The following is a 22265-nucleotide window of genomic DNA, read 5'->3' on the forward strand; positions in this document are numbered from 1 at the left end:
CAGCAGTAGTTCATAGTCAGTACTGCTGTGACAGGACAATATCACAGCTCGCTGCTAAACGTGTTGTATCCGTGGCAGCAAACTTGATCCCATTCTTGGAATGTGATGGCAAAACTTCAGGTCTTTAATGAAGCTAAGATAACACCCTTCCTGTAAGATGAGGTATTTGGTAACGTAGTAGTGAGTGGGAACGTTCGGAGGGTGAAGAGGGTTGTGTAGCTTAAAAAGCACGTGGTGTCTACCCTGTGTCTGTGCCCGAAGCAAATCCCGTAGGACACTTCTTTCTAACTGGATTGGAGTGCGCACTACAGCGGCTGGGCAGAGATGATGGTGGGAACTCTCTGACGTAGAACTCCGTTCCGTATTGATCTAGTCTCCCCCCGGGACTGGCACGACTAGACGCGACTATCAGTTTCTGCTTGAGAACAACACAGAGCTCTCGAGCTTATGTCGATTCTTACCTTGTATCTTTTTGGATTGGTGACATCTACTTTTTCCCATGGTCTGGGGTTAGTCCTGGGATGCCACCTGGGAAAAAAAGTATATTCGATAAGACAGGGTGAGTAACTGTTGTTTAACAAGTAAAACATTATTAAATTCAGAGATTTTCGTGTTCTAACTACAAAGCACAGTGAACAAAGTTTTATCGATAGGAAATAGTGATAAAGAACAGTTATGTGAAACTTCTTTTCGAATGAAAATAATTTGATTGCAGTGTTCATTGTGTGTGTCGTGGTTATCCATATGGTTCGCGCATGATGTGATAGACATCAATATGATTCTCATCAGTTTCTGTATCCAACTTATTTTTATTTCAGAATAGTCAGTATCATGTCTATACATTTATCTTTTATTTGCTCTTCGTGCATATATTATGGTAGGTCGTACGCCTATTTTTTGCGAAAGTAACGAATGTAGCTAATCTGCTATGTTCATAATTTTAAAGGTTGGAAATAATCTTTCCGAAGTTTATCACTAAAGCGTTTTTAAATGGCATCTGAGAATTTTTAAATCACCAGAGAATGAAAAGTATCGCGAAAAGTATTTTAAATGAAATTTTATAATAAGAGAACTTGGTGGAAAGAGGGCGAAGTAGTGGTTCCCGTTGCATAAGAATTTATGACTACGAGTGTTTCGAGAAAAATAGCATTTGCATGTGATTGATTACATTCTATACGAAACTAGCTATTTAACAGATACAAAAGCATAAAAGTTGTAGACACTTAGAAATTTTCACCATTCTTAAAAATACGTATAACAACTTTCTCTACAAAACACAATATAATATCATTGCCTTGCGTATATATTTAAGTGTATTAAGAATCTAATAGCCTTCTCTTGTTTTGCTTATTTATTTACTTTTTGAAAGTAAGTAATTTAAAATAAATATAATTTAATGAATTCTGTGCTATCAAAACTCCGTTATTAATCGTGATAGGAATATGATCTAATTTACACCAGTGATTTCGTATCGAAAAGTTAACTTAAAAACTTGACTCACTAAAAGTGATTAATTATTGCAGAATACACTGACAAAACGATGCGGAATAATACACAGTATTACTTGAACTATTTTATTTTCTATAAACTAGTGAGTATGCATGTTGAGGACTTTGTAGTGAAGCGTTCTCTGGCCAGTGGGTAACATGTTTGATCCAAGGTTATGTTAATTTTTCTAAAGCATCATTTTTATAAGTATTTCGTCCCTTCCCTCTACATAATCAATCTACAATTGAGTGAACAGTTTGATCGGTATTTTCATCCTATGCATTTAAAATCATTGTATGTTAAATTTTTAGTAACCATTTTAATTTTGTGTTCTTTTACAATCTAATTTAGAGAATTTAGAAGTATATTACTATTAATATTTAAAAAGTCATGATTGATACGTACGTAACATCTGGTTGCGTACAGGAAGTGATTAGTCTGCCTGCTAGCATTCCAGTGACAAATGTGACAATGACGACTATAGGTGACACCTAAAAAGAAAGAAAAAAAATGTTTATTTAAAATGTAATCTGAAGTATGTAATATAATAAAAGTGCATTTTTCCTATTTTTTTTTTTTTTAGTTCAAATATGGAAGCCAATGGATTGACCAGTGCCGTAACGCACAACGGGTTGGTGATGAATGGGAGTCAAACGGGTTCTTCTGGGCGGTCTACGCCCAGCGATCCTGCTCCTGGCAAACTATTTGTGGGTGGACTTAGTTGGCAGACAACTGCAGATAAGCTCAGGGAATACTTTGGGCAGTTTGGAACAGTTACAGATGTCTTGGTCATGAAGGATCCAGTTACACAAGTAAGTGTTCTTTTCGTGTGTGTATATCCCATAACGTGCAAAAGGTTGTTGGTGGTATAATGAGAAAGAGCTTTATCTAATATTTTTTAAATATATACTTTTATAATTTCGTTTTATCTTAGCGTAACAAATGAAGTTATTATTCTGCTTATAAACGAAAAATGTGTTAGTTCATCATACGAATTTCTAATAATAGAGTTACGCTAATCTGTCAGTATAGAACTAATGTAATGTAACTATTTAATTACAAATTAAAAAAGTTTCAGATTAATTATTTGAAAATAGTACAGTGTCTGTAACCGTATTAAGAAATGAACATAAATATTTGTGTATTTCTAAGTTACGTATTGTGAGATCTAAATGCAACCTAAAATCTGTATTCTTTCAGTTTAATTTTCAAAGTAGTGGAGTACTGAACGTGAATTTGGTTTGCTAAAGGCCTAACCATATTTAGATTTGAATGTTAATATTTGTGTAACGACATATTGGTTGGTGGCACAAAGAAAGCACTCACTTTGAGAACTTATATTTCTAAAATATTAGCACTATTCTTGTTTTTCTAATAATACCCTATTGCTTATGTGTGGCTACTGTAGTATAAGTATGAACATTAAAAGAGAACCCTAAACCTTATACATTAAGTGACCTTACTATGCACAAATTCAGTTCCATGCAATGCATATCAGGATTGTTCTTTTCTTTTTTTTTCTTTGTGCTTGACTAATATCTCTATCTAATATATATTATTAGATAATATATTATAATTATTATTAGATAAAATATATTCTAACAGGAATAGGAAGAATACTTGATATGTAGTAATTAAGAACATGTTACATTGTATCACGCCTTCCATCTTCTGTTAAAGTCCTACTAAGTTAAAGCTTATAGATAAATAAAAGGAGGGGGGGGGAGGAGGACGGTCAAAAGAAAGCAATATGACAGTTCTCAAGGAAAAGAATTGCATGTGTTTTGTAATACTGAATTAAATATACACATGACAGAAGAATACATGGATTATCACTCAATTCAAAATACTATTTCTCTAGTCGTATTATTTTTCTGTGTGTTTGCAAGTCCTCTATTTAAAAATGTGAAGATGATAAATACATTAATTTGGATGCTTTTTGTTCTTACTAGCATCAAATTTCTACCAAAGCCAATAGTATGCGAAACCATCTATTAGTACATACCAATATAGTATTGATCATTATTGGATTTCACGGCTAATTGTTTTAAAAAACACTTCGTAATCTATTTTACCAGTTTTATTTTTTTACATTTAATGTTAAGGAGTATTAATAGTGTAATGACAGCACAAAATGCCTATTGAAAAACATAAGGTTTCTCGAAAGATAGGGGGAAAAAAAACTCAATCGTCAATCGTCGTTGTCAACAAATGTACAAATAAACCTCTGAATAAATTTTCTTTAATTTTTTTATATTACCTGTTTTATTTTATCGTAAGTTTGTTCGAAACTAATTAGTGAATGAGTGAAAGAAAATACCAGAACAACACATTGTTGATTTTGGATTTTTTTTTTTTTTTTTTTTTTTTTTTACAATGAATGAGTGGAAGAAAACACTCAAACGACATATTGACGATTTTTGAGGTTTTTTTTTTTTTTTTTTTTTTTTTTTTAACTTAATGAGGTTATCAGAAACCAATTTACCTCGTCTTTTAACATTTCTTGTACCCTCGAATTGTATTACAAAGATATAAACATTATTTGTTGTAACTCATGTTTTATGTTTTTATTAAGTTTTCGTTTTCCTCTTCTTTCTTTGCAGAGAAGTCGAGGTTTTGGATTCATTACTTTCTCAGATCCTGGTAGTGTTGAGAAGGTTTTAAAGGTTCCTGTACACATGCTTGATAATAAAAAGATTGATCCAAAACATGCTACACCTAAGAACAAAGGGAAAATCAACAAAACTAAGAAGATATTCGTTGGCGGTGTTAGTCAGGAAACGTCTGCCGAAGAAGTGAAAATGTACTTCAATCAATTTGGAAAAGTCGAAGAAGCAGTGATGCTTATGGACCAACAAACGAAACGACACCGTGGATTTGGTTTTGTCACCTTTGAAAGCGAGGATGTGGTGGACCGAGTCTGCGAAATACATTTTCACACAATCAAAAACAAGAAAGTGGAGTGCAAAAAGGCGCAGCCAAAAGAAGCTGTTGTTCAGGCTAACACGTTACTAGGAAAACGGGTTGTATTGGGTGCCATTGGAAGTGCAACTGCAGCCACACAAATAGCTGCTGCCCAAGCAGCGCAAGTACAGGCTGCTGCAGCTGCAGCAGCTGCTGCTCAGGCCCAAACTGTGGCTGGTTACAGCAAGTTCTTCGGAACTTACCCTACTCTTGCAAGCTATCGGTACACCCCATACCCTGTACCTGCAGCTGCAGCAGCCGTCGGTGCGACAGCAGCAACTACAGCTGCTGCTGCTGCTGCTCCGGCTTTGGCACCACCAGTGGCTGCAAATCCATACCAAGGCTATAGCCTGACCAATGTTGATATGTCGAGCTTCCAGGGGGTTGACTGGGGGTCAATGTATGGCATGGGGATGTATGTGTGAACCAATGCTAGGATGAACGGCACCATCATACCCCAACCTCAACAAAGCTGACTAAGCTGCTGGTACTCCCTGTTACCTGGCCCCAACTTCCCTTGGCTGTGTTTTTTGTAACAAATAATGTACTTTTTGAGTTTCAAAGTGGGCCTTCAACAACATTTCATTTGTACATCTTCAGAAGCATTGATATAATGGGGAGAAGAGTAAAATCCTACAAGTGATTGCTAAAAACAGTGTGTTAAATGTGTTTGTGCAGTTTCCCGGTTAGTTATAATTGGTTGGGTATGAGGTGGTGCAAAGTGGAGTTAAAATGACTAAAGTGTGGTTATGTTATTGTAAGGATAGTGGCTGAAATTTCCATTTACAGGCTGGGATGTAAATTTCTATATTTATAGATTTGAGTTCAGTTTTTTTTATATACAGTTTTGCGTTCATAATTTGCTTTCCATTGTTCATAGTGTCTCCCCGACCCTTTCCTTCCTAAACGCAAGAGGATGGTCATCCCTAGCATTTAGCAATAACTTGCAATAAGCAGTATTAAGTCTTTAATAATGCATCTTCCATTTTACTCTTTGAAACAATAAAATGAAAATTCGCCGTACAAGTTTGTTGATGCAGTTTGGCTTTGGTATGGAAATGTTTCGGTGTATTGATGAATATTGCCTGATACTGTTACAGAATATATTTTTAGAAGAAGTAAGTATTTACTAATCACACCACAAAGCACATTTACGAGTGCGTAGGTTGTGAGGTATACTACTGGCAGTTTTTTTCTTAAATATAAGCCCAGTCATTATAATCTTATAGCTAGAGAAGGCGTCAAGACATTTTTAAACATGCTTAGCCTGTTTTTTTTTTGTATTCATCAGGCAAGCAAAATTTGTCTTTCATGACGTGATAATGAGACTGTTTTTTTCAAGTAATACGCTGCTATAAACAGTTTGGACAAGATGAGGAAGTTGTAAACGAGACTTGGAAGCTGGATATTTGAATGAGGTATTAAAAGTAAGGTGCCATATTTAGGGCCTGTGAGAGAGAGAAAAAAAAAATCTTTGTTTGAATATTTGACTTGAATGACTGCCTGTTAAAAGATATTAAATGAAACTGGTTAGGAATTAGACTTCGAAACGAGTGCAGCTTTTGCAAGTATTACGTTATTAGATCTCAGCAAATAGTATTTTAGATCACTTCTTCCCAGCTATTAATAATAAATGGACTGATAAATCACCCAAGTTTGCATTTAAATAAGTTTTCTTTTTATAATACCAGCCATTGGCGTTGGTGCTCGTACAATTTTGAGTACTATTGTTGCAATGCCGTGGCTGTAATGACCAACGTATATTCAGACTCAAATAGTTTTGTATGAAGTTAAAATAAAAAGACCCTGAAAATAGTTTAATTCAAGAGATTACTTTTTTCAGGAAGATAAAAAAAATATATATGTGTATGTAGAAAGAAAAGAAGAAAAAGTCTAGTCACAAGACTCTCTTGCCCGATTACTACCCACATGTGTATTTACAAATTCCTGTTGTTCGTATATAAGTACTGATGTAGTGTTTTTTCCAGATGAACCTTTTTTTATAGCTCTTGCGCGAAGCAAGCAGAAGTTTTTGGATATTTTCTGATGAAAACTGTTTAAAAAAAACATACCTATCAACATTCCAGTTATCCTACAAAAATTGTATAGATGCAAGGATTCCTTTGCATCTCTTGACGTTGCCTAAGTGTTTTTTTATGCGTGGAACTAAAGCGAAAAGAGAAATAATGTCATATGCAGCAAAACTAAGAGTCTCTTTAGCTTGAAGTATCTCATCTTCATGCGCTTAGTATACTGGAAGAAACTAAAATGATCTTCCCACCTTATGAGGCAGCTATATTGGCAGCGTGTTGCTCCAGTATTATCGGATTTTGTTTCCTAATTTATTTGTTAATTGCATAATTGTAGTATGCATGAGTCTCATACAGTATGTTGTGTGGATCTGTGAATGTATGAGTGTTCAGAATAGGCAGTACAATACAGTATGTTCAGTTTTTTCTTTTTTTTTTTTTTTTCCTCGTGAGAAATAGTGGTTATATTTTCGTATGGTACTTTTTTTAAAAAGTTTTTTAAAAAGAACTCTTAGTTTGTGCTGCATTGTTGTGAAGTTAACGTTATTGATGATGATGATAATAATAATACTAATAATAATGGTCACAAATTGAAGTCACGTATGTGCTTTACCTCGGCAGGATTTATACTCAAAAGATAATACATGATTAATCCTTTAAGCACTATAGTTGAAACTATACATTAAATTTTAAATGACCAGCCTATATAAAGGATACAAATGTTATTGAGAACTTGTTCTTTTCCATCTATATGTAGTGGTTTAAGGTATTCTCTGCAAAACACCTGAAAATATTGTAAATTATAAGTGACAATCCATGACAAGGTACGGTACAGAAGAATGTATGTTATTTTTCATGTACTGCTGTGCTGTATACACATTACCTTGAGAAATTAAGATGTGTGTTTAAAAACAAAATGTTGAGTGCATACAAACATTGCAGTTAGGACTTTTATTTAAAAAAAAAAAAAAAAAGTGATGTGCAGTGATGGCGATATTTAATGTCATGGAGAAGAAACTTGTGCTCCTGAATGTTTTACTTAAATGAGTACGAAGAATATTTAAGAGAAAAATTGTGTTACTTTCTGTGATGTATATTTCATGAAATGCAATTTTTGTGATTTTTTTTTCTTGGATCTGATTGCGTGAGTGCCTAATAATGAATGCTAGTATGCTATATACATATATATATATATTTACAGAGAAAACTACAAGGTGGTTTTGCAGAGAATCTTCTCAAGTGATTGGAAAATGTGAATATTTGGATGAAAACTACCAAAATAGTTGTTGCAACTTTTTTTTTTCTGCTTGATAACTTGAAAAAAATTCTACGTCAGGAATTAGTGCCAATCATATTTGACCCGAATAGCACAGTGCCAAAAATTAAAAAAGAAAGACAAACAAACAAACAAAAAAAAATCTTGCTTTCACAGATTTACTGCTGGAATTACTCAATATATGCTGGACATGTATGCGTGTGCAGTATAAAGGGTGTGTGTGTGTGTGTGTATGGATGCAGTTGTATGTATGTAGAAGCATGTTAGTTTTTTGTAGTGTCATAAAAATATTCACGTTTCCACTTCCTTGAGTGACAATATTCTTTTATAATTGTAAGAACAGCAATAAGCGTTAAGGAGAAAAGAAAGATTAAAAAACCCTCTATTTTTGTATTTAATTCTAAAGATAAAAAAATAAGAGCAAATAAAGTTTGTATTTTTCCTTTAAGGTGTTTTCCCATGTGGTGGTAATTTTTTATGCACCACATAACTTGTTTGAAAAGAATCGTACAGAGAGGGTTGGTCTGAAAAATTAAAAAAAAGAAAGGAAAAAAACTAAATGTACTCCTTATCCTTACTTCTAGTTATTTCTGTTTTTTGGTGGTTTGTCGTAATTTAAAATGGTAGAAATAAGTACACTTTTAATAGGTACTTAGTGTTAGATGTTTTTGTAGTTTCTGTGTGTAGAGTAGTGGGGCTGGATGGATGATTTAACTGCCATCTGGTAGACAAATCTTGCACTTGTAGAGCAGTTATGAATAAAGTAGTTTCATTGTAGAAAAACAGCTGCTTGATGGTACATTATTCCTATTTGTATTCGTGCTTGGTTGGCCTGGAACTTACTGTTTTCAGCTTTTAACGTTGAGACAAGATGTACAAAGGAGTAACTAGCCAAACCGCTGTTGTAGAGTTTCTCACTGTTATCTGTGATAAGCTTTTTTTATTATTATTTATTTATTTATTTATTTATTTATTAAATAACGAAGTCTTGCATGAATTTAGTAGCAACTTAGTTACTGGCACAGTGCCTTAATATTCGGCCCACATAGAAGTTGTAAGTATACTAATCTAACCAAAAAAAAAAAAAAAAAATTTTTTTCCTTCATATGTAAAACTAAAACCTGCTAGTATAACTCCTTTGTGCAAACTTGAACGATTTTTTTTTAAAAAAGAACTTTTTCACTCGTCTGCACTCAGCAACTGTAGATAAATATATATATTTTATTTTTCCTGTCAATTTTTGGTGTGTTTTAAACAAATTAATTTTTAATGACGTGTGCCAGGGTTTGAACTGACACAAAGTTTGCACTTTTTTTTTTTTTAACATTGTGTACTCCTGGTGATTTGTGCGAGATTTTTTTTTTTTTTTTGTACTGATTGTAGCTGTTCTTTAGTTTTGATTTATTGACCCCCCAGGGAGTGTTCTATGTGCTGCTTCGTCTTATTTTTTTTTCTCTCTCTAAGAAGGAAGCAAAGTTATCACCAAATTCACTGATGGAAGCAGTCATGATTGTTTACTTGTTTCATTATCAGTGGTGACAGGTAAACTAATAATAAGTCCCACTCCCCCTTAAAAAATACATATTATTATTAGAGTAGAACTATGACATGGCTTGAACGGAATGAATGTTAGCTTTCGGTCTAAAGACAGTTTAAATTCATTACTGACTAGTACTTAACAATTTGACACCTCTAGGACACAAAAGCTGTACATAATTTATGGCATCCTGATAGTCGGAATGAGAATCGTTATTTGCTAATACTGTACTTTCAACTGTTCTATTCGTGTCTGCTTTACTAGACAAACAGTAGAAAATATTACAAATTAACCATTTTTTGAACAGCTTTCCTGTGATAGTTGGTCATAATTCACTATTTAGGTAGTAGGGTAGATGCACGTATTGTTCAGTCGAGATTGACACTTAATTCCTAAATAACGTTTATTAGTCTGTTACTTAAAAATAACCTCTTGATTAGTTGTTTGTAAGAAAGTGAATATTTTTGACATAAGCTAGTCATATCCTTTCTGTAACAATACCCTCCCCATGTTATGAAATGGGAGAGACACGCTCGAAGTGCTGTGTTTTTGTGTCTTCCGAATATAAATCGAGGCAAAGTGATCCAAAAGGGACCATTTACCTCATAGGTTTTTATTATCACTATCACTCAAGTCAATGGATGAGTCATAAATTCAGAACTGAGAGTGAGATATGAAAATGACATATGTTCTATATGGTTGGCACTTCCTTAAGGCATTTGAATAAGGTCAAATGAGAGATTACTATGTGCAAACCATGAAGCTATAATGCATGAATCATAGTATTTTTCGTATCGGGTATTTTAACATCTTGATTATTGTACTTTTGAAAATAATAGGGTGGGAAATTGTAGTAAAAATTAGGGAGGGTATTTTTCTTTGATCAGCCTCAACTCCTCTCTATTTTGTATAAATAATAGTTATATCTGAATAACAGTTTCTCTGTATTGGCATGCAACAGAAACAAAACTAGATTTGGCACATTCCATTCGTGAAACAAACTCAATGGTCAGTGAATATGAGAAGATGAAAGAAACGTTTCCTACAGAATATGGAAAAAGAATTACAGGTAAGTGCTTTATGAAGCATATTAGTTACATCGTGCATGCATTTTTAGTTTTCGGCTTTTATTAATCTATAACAACATATATACGTATTAGATATATTCAGTACGTTTGCCTGCGTCATATAGACTGTGTGGTAGAGAGGTATGCAAGAAAGCAGATGATTTTATTTTTCATCTGACTAAAAAGTGTCTGTGACGTTGAGTACACCCAAAGAAGAAAAAAATCGTAAGTCTGAGATGTGCATTTAATATATGATTATAATAGATATTTAACTTGAACATAAAAAAATGTACATAGAATATTGATGTGCTATGCTAAATCACTTTCTGATAAGGTCATGAGTTGTGTAAAGAACATATGAAATATGATCCAGTGCGTGTGTTTGGTTGGATAAGACTTGTATTCTCAGAGGAAGAAAGAAAACTCATCGCAATTAGATACCGGCACTGGTTTGTAATGTGATTAACCAATGCACTGTCTCTATGTGTATATATAAATACATATGAAATACGAACTGTGCTTAAGAAATAACATATCTATGAAGAGGATTTCCTCAACGTATACCTAGATTCTACAGATGGCCTGTAGTTAGTAGGATTTTGACAGCAACATTTCATTTTCTGCCTGCAGCCCAAACACAAATATACAAAAGTACTTTAAAATACTCAAAAAGAAGTGTTAATTTTATTATTTATAATGTTAAAATTACATGTGAAATTGTTTTTAAAGTTGAGAGTAGCAACTAAGTTTTCGAATCAAAATGTTATTATTTTATGAAGAAAACATTTCGAAATTTGTATACTTAAACATTTTTCGAATTGAGAGATGAAATTAACTCTGCAGCATAATCTTCCAACTCTACATATACGAAAGCAAATGAAGAATCTAGGAGACAAAATACGTGTATGGAATAACTACAGTGATACCAAAAGCATGATATTGCTGCTTTTAAGTACGTGTTTTTTTCAGGGTTTCAATGACCAAATACCAGCTCAATCGCATGCTTTGTAATACTCAGGAGGATGATTTTAACTTTTGCCTGATTCAGAATTAAGGGGAAGGTTCAAAAAATAAAATAAAAACTGTGCAAATGCGCTTTAGTAAGCACAAAATAACATTTACTATAGCAGGTTTCGCAGTGGCTGTGAGGCAGGATATTTGTACAGATATTAAAAGTGAAAAACTGTGATACCAGTTGTCAGCATCTCTGCAAACTGACCAAGTTACCAATTCACGATTTATATATGCATAAGAATATATATAAATAAATATATATAGAAAATTATAAAGTGATCACACTAAATATAGATTCTTGACCGAAGTGTACAAATTAATAACAAGATCTCATCTTGTAAGATAAGTGGTTGTACAAATAAAACTTAATATAAGTTTTTGTTTTATTATGAATATAAAAAGGTAATTCCCCTCACAATACCCTTATTGTATCGTAAAAAATAGTTATAAATGATGCCAAATATTTAACATGGATAATAGTAATGAATTGGACTATGGGGAAAATAACACTCGTATTGTGACGAAGATATTTGTTACATTTATTAAAATATAGTAATTATTTTATGAGCGGGCGTAGGACGTGTGATTTAATTTACTTTTTTTTCCCTCCTTTTTAAATTCGATTACAATTTTGAATGAGAAAGCAGATTCATTAATTCTTACACTACTTTGTTTTGGAATAGTGGAGGTTATGTCCATCCATTTTCGTCACATTGTGGGTGGTATTATAGTCTAAAACATACTTTAAAACTAAATTCTTAAACCCATCTATGTGCGGTACAATTTCATATTCCAAAAAGTAGTTTTGATTCGATAGAGTAATCGAAAGAGGCAGTTCGCTTGTATTTTCGGCATTGAGTAGTCATTAATTTACTAAAGATTGACAGAGAAGATTTGTTTTGACTTCAAGAAATTTCTAATTCAACGCATTCAGTTTTGTACGAATCATAAACTAACATGTGGGCTTGGAAACTCAAATGTAAATAAAAACTTACGATTTTTCAACTATACCAGTTACCACCCAAACATTGAAGTACTGAATTTTGTAATACTATTTATACTAACATTGTAGTTCGAATTAGTAGAATATGGATTGATGGATAGATAGCAGTAGAAGTGAGATGTAATATTTTACATTGCTGAAGTATTAAGCTTGGAATTGTTAATGAGTAAAAATCAAATATCAATATTATTATTAATATTGACAAACTAGTGCACGGACTGTGCTTAATTAGCAGTAGCAAATGGTAGACTATGAGGACCACAAATAATGGGTTATCGGAGAAGGGAGGGCAAAAAAGGAAGAAAACTTAAGAACTTCTTATAAGAAATAGTTTTAATCAAATCCAAGATTATGCCCTTTCACTGGGAATTGATTTTCGCTAGCTGTCGTGTTATTTATATATATATAAATGTTAAAGTACATTGTATACTATACAACTGAAAACCCAGCCTAGCAGTGTGTGTGTGCGTGAAAATGTGTACACACACATACAATTTTTCCTCAGCGTATTTTCTTACCCTGTTTTCAATATCTAGTCACTTTTGACATCGAATTAATTGGAAGTTACCTGGAAATCTGCTTTTTACTGTATTCAAGCTGGCTCCAACCATAAGTGGCATTATTAAGCGATGATAATTCACGCAATCAGTATTCAATATCAATCATACGAAGTTAAATTGAGAACTAAATAGAAAGGTGCCACACACGCAATTCGAACTTAAATTTGTGGCTTATGTTATGCCCTTTAACTTGAAGGAGACTGATGACTAATATGGAAATAAAAAGTGATGAAATTAATGGAATGACAATGTATAGGAAACTGAGCACTGAGAAAATATACGGACACGATGTTATCCACCACACTTACATAGCCTAGGATCAAACTACGGGCTCCTCATACCAGAGGTGAATGAATGCTTTACCACTAAGCCACTCGTACTATGCCTTGTGGCCTATCTGTCGGATTCTTATGAAATCGGATCATCAAATATTCCATTATAGGCGTCTGAGCGATTTCAATGCTTATTTAGCTTTTAATTTAGTCATTTTCAGCTACCTTTCGATCGTTGATTACATGAAAGAAAGGAAAAATACAACAGATTGGTAATAGTTCAGGATAATTCCCAAAATAGAAATTTATATAAATAAAATTGGAGGAAAGATCCATACCCTGTTTTATACGAAATCCATGTGAACATGGATTGCTCCCCACCAACGAAAATAATTGGAAGAGAAATCGAAGTACGTGTTTTAGGTTGATCGCCGTCTCGTCATTGAATGGATTTTATTATTAAGTAGCTGACCTTGGTACCAGTGCTGAGATAAGAACCCCATGTAAGCTGCCACTTCATCACATGGAAGTATGTGCTTAAGTAATTCTGATTAAGTAGTCAGTTTTGAAAACTTACCATAAATTATTTACTTAAACGTTGATGATAACTCCTAATGAAGGATGATATAATAGTATTCAAAGTGAGAATAATCGGGAGTACCTTGGAAAGACTCACGATGTTATACTTTTGACTTCGAAGTTAGCGTCTAAACGTGGAAATAATTTGTTTATAAGCAGTTAGAATTGAACCTGCAACCTTAAAGATAAAGGATTAACCCTTTCTTTAAGTGTGTGGTCGTTTATTAGCACCGAAGCCAAGACGAGTTGTGGGTCTACATTTTAATGTAGAATCTAAAACTTATGTACCTTGATTTAGTTGTTGATCCGCAAGTTGTAAAATGGAAGGAAGCCTATTACATTAGTATTCTCTTTTTCGTATTATGTGAGTGATATATAATCACACAGTTTCATTCAAGATTATTATATTCATTGCATGCCTTTTACAGCGAAGGGGCTATTTATTTAATTTGGATCATATATATGTAGGGCTGAAGCTTGTGTAATTGTGGGGATTTTTTTAAAGATACGATGCACTATTCGTAGTAGTGACTTTTTATCGTGCGAGTAAAAATTTACATGTTTTTATGGTTCACGAAATTGATAGTACTCAATATTAAATTTGACTCGACCGAAATTCTTGCAATTTTATATACCAGCTTAAATTCAATTTGATGCATTTTAATCATTTCTGCGTAAAATACACTTCTTGTTAGACGCACGTAATACCTTCCACAACATGCAAAAGTAAAATATTTCTTTGAATTGAATTACGTATGTACAATTCTTAAATATATAATTTATATGTTAATGATTAACCTTCGTAGGGTTTTTTTGTCCCACGCTTATGGTTTCATGGTTAGACTGTCTTGATAAGCAAAATGGAGGAATGAAAAAAATGGTAGGGAACGGGAGAGCCCTATAAAGACCTAAGATGTCTGTCCAGCTCTTGAATTTGTATGTGTACTGCAATGTTTGTTAGTATAATTAGTATATCCTTTGTAAATAGAGCTACAACTCAGGTACAGATTTCATAAATGAAATAGTTTCGTAGTGATTCTTGTCTTTGTCACTCGCCCTCAGTATTAATTTGTCCCCACTTTTTTAAAAGAAAGATAGGATGAATAATTCCTGTCCGTTATGTTAGAGAAACGTTGACAAAAACTCTGTAAAAGGAATGGTTCTTTCTCGTAATAATGCACACTATTTTCAACGAAAAAAAAAAAAATCTTGTGGAAGGTGACCGTTACGGGAGGTTTCAATGTGTTATTATGTAAACATGATATTTGGATATATTTCTCTGAGAAGCAACAGTATTTTTTGTTTGTTTTTAATATATAGAGATTTGTTGTACAGGAGAATGAACAGTTTGCCTAAATTAACATCAGAGAGGCGTCGTTCCGTGTTGGAATTCTACAATCCAGCATTTACTCATTAGTGAAACCCTGAATTCAGTAATACACGCGCACATTCAACACAGCGTTTCTCTCTCACCCACTTCCTTCCTGGAAGACGTCTAGAATCGGGAAATCCCAATATCCGGTTGCTATAGTAACGGAAGGGACGCGATCAATGTGCATCGGACGTCTGAGTAGTTCATAAATGTAAAAAAGACATGTATTGGAGTTACTGAATGTGGAGTAATGTTCAATATACGTTAAAGGTATGGAAAGCAGACTGTGTGGGCTTTATAATCAAGGCATATTTACCTAATTGTTTAGTGTTGTTAGAAATGCAAGTAATTTATGAGCAAGAAAGAATAATACATGCCTATTTTTCAATACCTAGGTAGTACTATTAACGAAGATACGAAATGTGAACATTAAATAGGAAGCAGTGGGACTGATAAAAGCCACACCATGTTAATCATTGAATGAAGAGTCACGAAAAGTATTCAGATGAAGTTGCATTATACGAAGTAGAATTGTGTGCATTACGAAAAGACTACAAAAAAAATTGAAATTTGAATTTGAATTTTAGATGAAAGTAAAACTTGGAGCAATAAAGCAAAATGGGGCATTGACAATAATGGGAGGAAAAGCATATAATTTGGAACAATAATATTAGGTCATTCATAAATACACTTGGACATCACCAGACGGAAAAACACATAATCAAATTAATCACGTTTTAGTAGATAGAATGCGGCAATCTAGCATAATTGATGTCCTGTCGTTTAGAGGGGCTGATTGCGACACTGATCTCTACCTGGTAGCAGCGATAATACGAGAGAGATTATCGTTGAATAAAGGTAATATTCAATGTCCGAAAACGGAGCGATTTAATTTAAAGAAATTAGAAGAGAGCCAGGTAAGAGAGGAATACCAGATTGAAGTTTCGAATAGCTTCTCGGCTTTAGAAGATCCGGAGGGCACTAGTGTTGAGGATACCTGGATTGAAATTAGAGATAGCATTAAAATTTCAGCAAAAGAAAAATTGGGACATGCAGAAATACGTAGGAACAAACCATGGTTCGACCAGGAATGCATTAAACTAACAGAGAAGAGAAAACAGCCAAATTACGCTGGCTACAAAGTCCGAATGAAATAACTACACAAAAAAACAGATATCAGGCGGGAAACTTCCAAAACTTATAGAACAAAGAAACGCTATTTTTTGTAAGGTAAAATTAAGGAACTTGAAGATAATAGTAAAAATAAAAACATCCGGGACATGTATAAGGGAATCAACGAATTTAAGAAAGGCTATCAACCTCGTGCTTATATATTAAAGAAATCTGACGGTACAGTTCTCACTGATACGGATAGCATCTTAAATAGATGGAAAGATTTCTTTGACGATTTGCTTAACACGCAACCAAAAACTTGTGTGCGTGGAGAAAAGGAGATACACACCGCGGAACTGTATATTCCAGAACCCAACCGAATAGAAGTAGAAACTGCTATAAAGAAATTAAAGAAACATAAATCTCCGGGTGTAGATGAAATTCCGGCTGAGTTAATTTTAGCTGGAGGCGAAAAATTGTGAAACAAGATACACAAACTCATTCTCCTTATCTGAAACAAGGAAGAATTGCCACAAGAGTGGAAAAAATCAATCATTGTTCCAATTCACAAACAACGTTCTTACAGGACTTGGAATAACGAGAAAGCTAATTAGATTAATTAAGATATGTTTAAATGAATCCCAAAGTAAAGTCCGGGTAGGAAAATTTTTGTCCCCAAGCTTTCACGTCCAGAATGGCCTGAAACAAGGAGATGCGTTGTCGCCACTATTATTTAACTTTGTTTTGGAATACGCTATAAGGAAAATCAAAGATAGCAACCAGGGCCTGGAGTTGAACGGTATTCACCAGGTTATGGCATATGCTGATGATGTAAATTTAATAGGAAATGATAGGAGAACAATAGACAGAAATGCAGAGATCTTATTAAACGCTTGCAGGGACATGGCTTAGAAGTAAATGCAGAGAAAACTAAATACATGGAAGTGTGGTGGGACCGTAATACGGCAAATTATGGATGAGTTAAAATATTAAATAATACTTTTGATAAAGTGGATAGTTTCAAATATCTAGGATCAGTATTAACAGAGGAAAATCATATTCACGAAGAAATTAAATGACGACTAAAAGCAGGGAATTCGTGTTACTACTCGGTTCAAAATCTCTTGTCGTCGCGAATTCTATCGAGGAATCTAAAGCTTAAAGTATATAAAACTATAATCATGCTTGTTCTGTATGGTTGCGAAACATGGTCGCTTACTCTGAGGAAAGAACATAGACTGAAAGTATTTGAGAACAAGATCCTGAGACGAATATTCGGATCCAAGAGGAACGGGAATGGAAAATGGCGGAAACTTCATAGCGAGGAACTACATAATTTATACGGTTTACCCAACATTGTTAGGGTCGTAAAGTCTAGGAGGCTTAGGTGGGCGGGTCATGTAGCTAGAATGGAAGACCAAGCGAAAAACGACCATTAGGAAGACCTAGGCGCAGATAGGAGGACAATATTAAGATGGATCTCGCAGAGATTGGAATACGAAGTAGAAACTGGATGCAGTTAGCCAAGGATAGAAGTCAGTGGAGAGCTTTTGTGAATGCGGCATTGAACCTCCGGGTTCCATAGGCCATAGAGTTAGTTATGATGATACAACAAAACAAAGGTGACTTGATATTTTGATTCGCATATCTGTCCACTTAGTCTAGTTGTCTTCGTACTGTACAACCGTTACACAGTAATTTGTATAATAGAGGCTTTTAAAACTTACAAAAAATATCTGATTTGCTGTTAAAAGTTTCACAGCCTTCTAAATTTGGCAACTATGCTTATCAAAGTCAGTCTTCGTTCCTATACAGCAAACTGCGTTGCACTTGTGAGGAAGAATAAGGGTTCATATGCGAGGTGATAATGGGATTAGGTGGGTTTTTTTCTATCTTAGTATTGGTGGAGAGTAGAGGGAGCTTGCCGCAATGTTTGGAAATAGTTTTCCTCATTAGCATCGAGACGTTTGTTGGAGGGGAGAAAAGAGTGGCTGCTTACAGCTAACAACTACCGTATTGAATTTACTGACGACAGTTCTGCTATCCGCCATTTGCCATGGTTCGGGAGGGGGAGGTCTAGTTATGGATTTCTTTCATTTTTATTGCGCGAGCCAGTTAGGTGAAGTCCGGTTATCCGAAGAGTAATGTACTGGAACAAATGACAAGTCATTTTCTTGAGTTGAATTGCTTTTGAGTTTAACGTTCTTTCAACAGCGAGGCTATATGAGACGGGACCTACTGATTAACGTAAAATCCGGACCACATGAGCTCCCGCCGGGAACTGAACCGGGTCTCCCATGCCAAAGGCGCGTACGCTAACCGCTTAGCCACGAAGGAACTGAAGTCATTTTCTTATCTCAATTATCAAATTTATTTAAAAGCTACAGAGCCTAATAAATAAGCATAATGCATCCTAGAACATTATGGGCCTTATACAGAGTCGTTTGGGCATACGATAAGCGTCATACTATAGGCATGACTACTGCAGGAAATGTTAGTCAAACTTTTTAGTATTGCACTAATCGTGCGTCACAACGACTCTGCATAAGGCCCTATAATCCTGAAGGATAGTAGCTTAACTAAAGATACATGGACTCTACTAGCGAAAATGTTAACCCCACCCCTTTTCCTATGTTTAAAAGTGAGCTTTGTGGTGGACAAACACCGTGTGCGTTGGTTTTCTCGGGATTCTCCTGCTTCCTCCCATTTTTTCCATCATTTCATTCATTCCTCATCACCGTCTTCTTTAGCTTAGCCGGTGTAATCGTGGACGTAAAACTTAAATATTTAATTTCATTTTTCTTCCTATGTTCAAGAAGATACTTAAAATTTATATAGCCGTGGAAAATATGTTTTGAATTTGGATGTTTCATCTAGTCAGCCACTACTTGCTCATATTACACAAAAACTGCATTTATTATTATTATATTGTGATAATGCCCAGCTTGATTTTGTTCTCATTGCTAGCAAGCAAGAAGGTAATATATTAAATAAAAGCCCAGGGTGAATGGCTTACAGATCAACGCGCAGGTCAAACACATTAAGCTAGAAACTTGAAATTTAGCCAAGACAGGATTTTTAATGTGAAGTCCCACTAAGGAAGTATTTTTGGAAATTCTACTGGGAAGAGGAGTGCAAGTTATCACAAAATATGCATATCTCGGAATTTCCGAATGTTAGAGAGATGAAATTTGATTAATGGACTCCTCTTTTAAAATAATTAGACACGCCTTTCTGCGTGTTTTGATATTTGACCTAGAAGGGAAAAAAAGTGAAAAGAGGTTGAAATTCCAATTATTGTAATAAGATGTATATATTTCGGAATGTCTTAAAATCAGAGATATGAAATTCACTATTTGCACGTCTCATCTAAAATAATCACCGTATACACTAATCACTATTAAAATTGCAACACCCAGAAAAAGATGAGGTAGAAATGCGAAACTTAGCAAACAGAGAGGTACTAAAGTACGGAAGGTATAACATCGTTGGCTTCCCGCGAAAAGTTGTAGTGACGTTTACGGGAAGTGGCCAGCTTGATTACTCGTGGTTCGCTGAGCGTGGTGAATGATGGGTGGTGATTTGCTATCCTCTTACCACACCCCCAGTGCCGAGCAGGTCCAAGCGCGGGAAGCCAACGACGCTATACCTTCTGGACAAGAATAAGTAAAGAAAATGATACACTTACAGATCGGTGATGAGATATGACATGCGTAGCGGGGTTGCAGAACTTCCAGGAGCTAGGAGTGTGCATTGCCTCCGGACGACAAGAACTGCTGCAACATGACAAGGAATGGAGAGAATGAACCCGGCTATGTCTGTTTGAAGTAGGGCATCTTAAGCGGCTTCTAATCGACGCCAAAGCTCATCTGCTTGTGTTGAGCTAGCCGGTGACGAACATGGGGCAGACATGCTCAATCCGTTAGAAATCGGACCACAAAAGCGGTGGACGTTTAGCTTCCAGGAATGTGAGGACATTCCTTCCAATAGGGGGTCGCGCGTTATCCTGTTGGAAAGTGATGTCATGCAGTTCATGAGTTAGTGGACAGCAACAGGTGATCACCTCTGTGATGTACCGTTGGCTGTTCAATGTCCCTGGAATGCGTGCGAGACGCGAACGAACACCTAAGGCGATGGGACCCCATACCATGATACCCAGAGAAGAGCCTGTGTGACGATGCATGATGCAGGTGTCATGAAGCCTAGTTCCACGGTGCTTCCAGTCTCGTATACGTCCATCGTGATGCTGTAAACAAGCGGGATTCATCGGAGAAGAGTACGGCATTCCATTTCCCAATCCATGCACGATGGTGTTTGCACCATGTCTGGCGCGCATGCCTGTGATGTACCTGCAGAAGATCCGCAGCAATGGGCGACGAGAAAAATTGTCCGCTCCACTAAATGACTAAGCACGGTTAATGGGGACACTGGACGTCGTAATTTTGCCCATAGTTCCTGCACCAGCCATCTTGATGTGGCCGTACTGTCTGTTAGGGCAATACTTACCAGGTGTTTGTCCGTCGTCTGACGCGGACGTTGAAAATCTCTACTGTGCCTTCCTGTACCCAGTAGTTCCACCCACGTGTCGCTGTAGATGTATTCCGTCCTACAATGGCACCGATCTCTCGGTGCGATAAATCACAATAATGGTATGCAACAAATCTCGGCCCCGGTCGAACTGTGAAACGTGCTGGAAAGCTTGACATATTCGACGACGAGGCATTGCTGTCCGGTTTTGACACACTGCACTCACGGCCAAGCACATTTACAGCTATTTTACGCCTCTGGCTGCTCGAGGTATCTTCATAGATGGCGTGGCAGGCGTACGTGACGCACGACGGGATTGGTCACCTACTCATTTCCTTCTACAATCATCCCCTACGCAGTGTGCAAATTTCGTGCTCTTCCGGTAACTCCTGGGTGCTGCAATTTTAATGGCGAGCAGTTTATATTTGCCCTAAAAGGGAAGAAAAAAGGATGGGGTGTATAATCACTATAATTGGATGACTATCTCGGAATTCGGTAAGATAGTGATATGAAATTTGGTATTTAGATATTTCATTTAAATGTTTTATTTTATTTTATTTATTTATTTATTTATTTTAATATTTGCTCTAGAAGGGAAGAAAGAATGGTAGGTTTATACAGAAATATCAACATATCTCAGAAGCCTTTAAGATTAGAGGTACCTTAGGGATATACAGATGGTGATCAGAAAAATGGAAACACCTGAACGAAATTGCAACTTACCAGATTAATATGGTGTTGGGCCACCTTTCGCCTTCAGAACAGCCTTGATGCGACGTGGGATGGAGGCATAGAGGTTGTGAATGGTAGCAAGTGGAATTTTACACCATTCCTCGTGCAGGGCATCGGCCAGTTCTGTGAGAGAGGATGGAGGTGGAAATCGTCGCTGGAGTCGTGTTTCCAAGACGGACCACAGATGTTCAATTATGTTGAAATCTGGGGATTGGGCGGGCCAGGGGTGGTGTTGAACTTCATCCCGATGTTCCTCAGACCACGCTGCAACAACGTCAGCTGTGTGAATGGGTGCATTATCATCCTGGAAGATGGTGTCATTGTCCGGGAACAACATCCGACCATAGGATGCAAGTGGTCTCCTAAAATTGCGACATAATCGTTGGCAGTGATTCGTCCGCTAAGTGTGACCACAGGACCCAATGAAAACCATGATATGGCGGCCCACAGCATCACCGAGCCGCCGCCATGTTTCACAGTTGGGCGGAGACACTGCAGATCATAAGCTTCTTTGGGCGTTCTCCACACATAAACACGGCCCGTGGTTGGGAATAGGGTGAAGGATGACTCATCCGACCATATCACACGTTTCCAGTCCTCAACGGTCCAAGTTGCATGGTCGCGGCACCATTTGCGGCGTGCGAAAGCGTTATGGTCCCTGATGAGCGGTTTGGCCCGTTAAACACGACCCCATAAGTTCATGTCATGTAATTCGCGGCGGACTGTGATTG

General features: G+C 35.8%; 2 protein-coding genes across 9 annotated transcripts in view; one reads left to right on the top strand and one right to left on the bottom strand.

Moving 5' to 3' along the window:
- msi (RNA-binding protein musashi) overlaps positions 1 to 7898 on the top strand; it is a 1174907-nt gene extending 1167009 nt beyond the window's left edge. For 5 of the 6 annotated variants that reach the window (XM_081736197.1, XM_081736195.1, XM_081736196.1 and 2 more), the window contains 2 exons: positions 2072 to 2300; positions 4092 to 7898. In XM_081736197.1, the coding sequence (XP_081592323.1) occupies positions 2072 to 2300; positions 4092 to 4877 (1015 nt within the window). In that variant the 3' untranslated portion in view covers positions 4878 to 7898. Of the gene's footprint in view, positions 1 to 412; positions 560 to 2071; positions 2301 to 4091 lie in introns of those variants that run through there. The other variant, XM_081736199.1, reaches the window with a different exon arrangement.
- LOC145668402 (cytochrome c oxidase associated subunit FA4L3-like) overlaps positions 1 to 22265 on the bottom strand; it is a 326595-nt gene that overhangs the window by 44034 nt on the left and 260296 nt on the right. For all 3 annotated transcript variants that reach the window (XM_081736201.1, XM_081736202.1, XM_081736200.1), the window contains exons 3-4: positions 1894 to 1979; positions 462 to 528 (exon numbers count right to left, since the gene is read on the bottom strand). In XM_081736201.1, the coding sequence (XP_081592327.1) occupies positions 462 to 528; positions 1894 to 1979 (153 nt within the window). The remainder of the gene's footprint in view (positions 1 to 461; positions 529 to 1893; positions 1980 to 22265) is intronic.

The sequence above is a fragment of the Thermobia domestica genome, chromosome 13 (genome assembly GCF_964235325.1).
Source record: "Thermobia domestica chromosome 13, izTheDome1.hap1.1, whole genome shotgun sequence".
Taxonomy (NCBI): Eukaryota; Metazoa; Arthropoda; class Insecta; order Zygentoma; family Lepismatidae; genus Thermobia; species Thermobia domestica.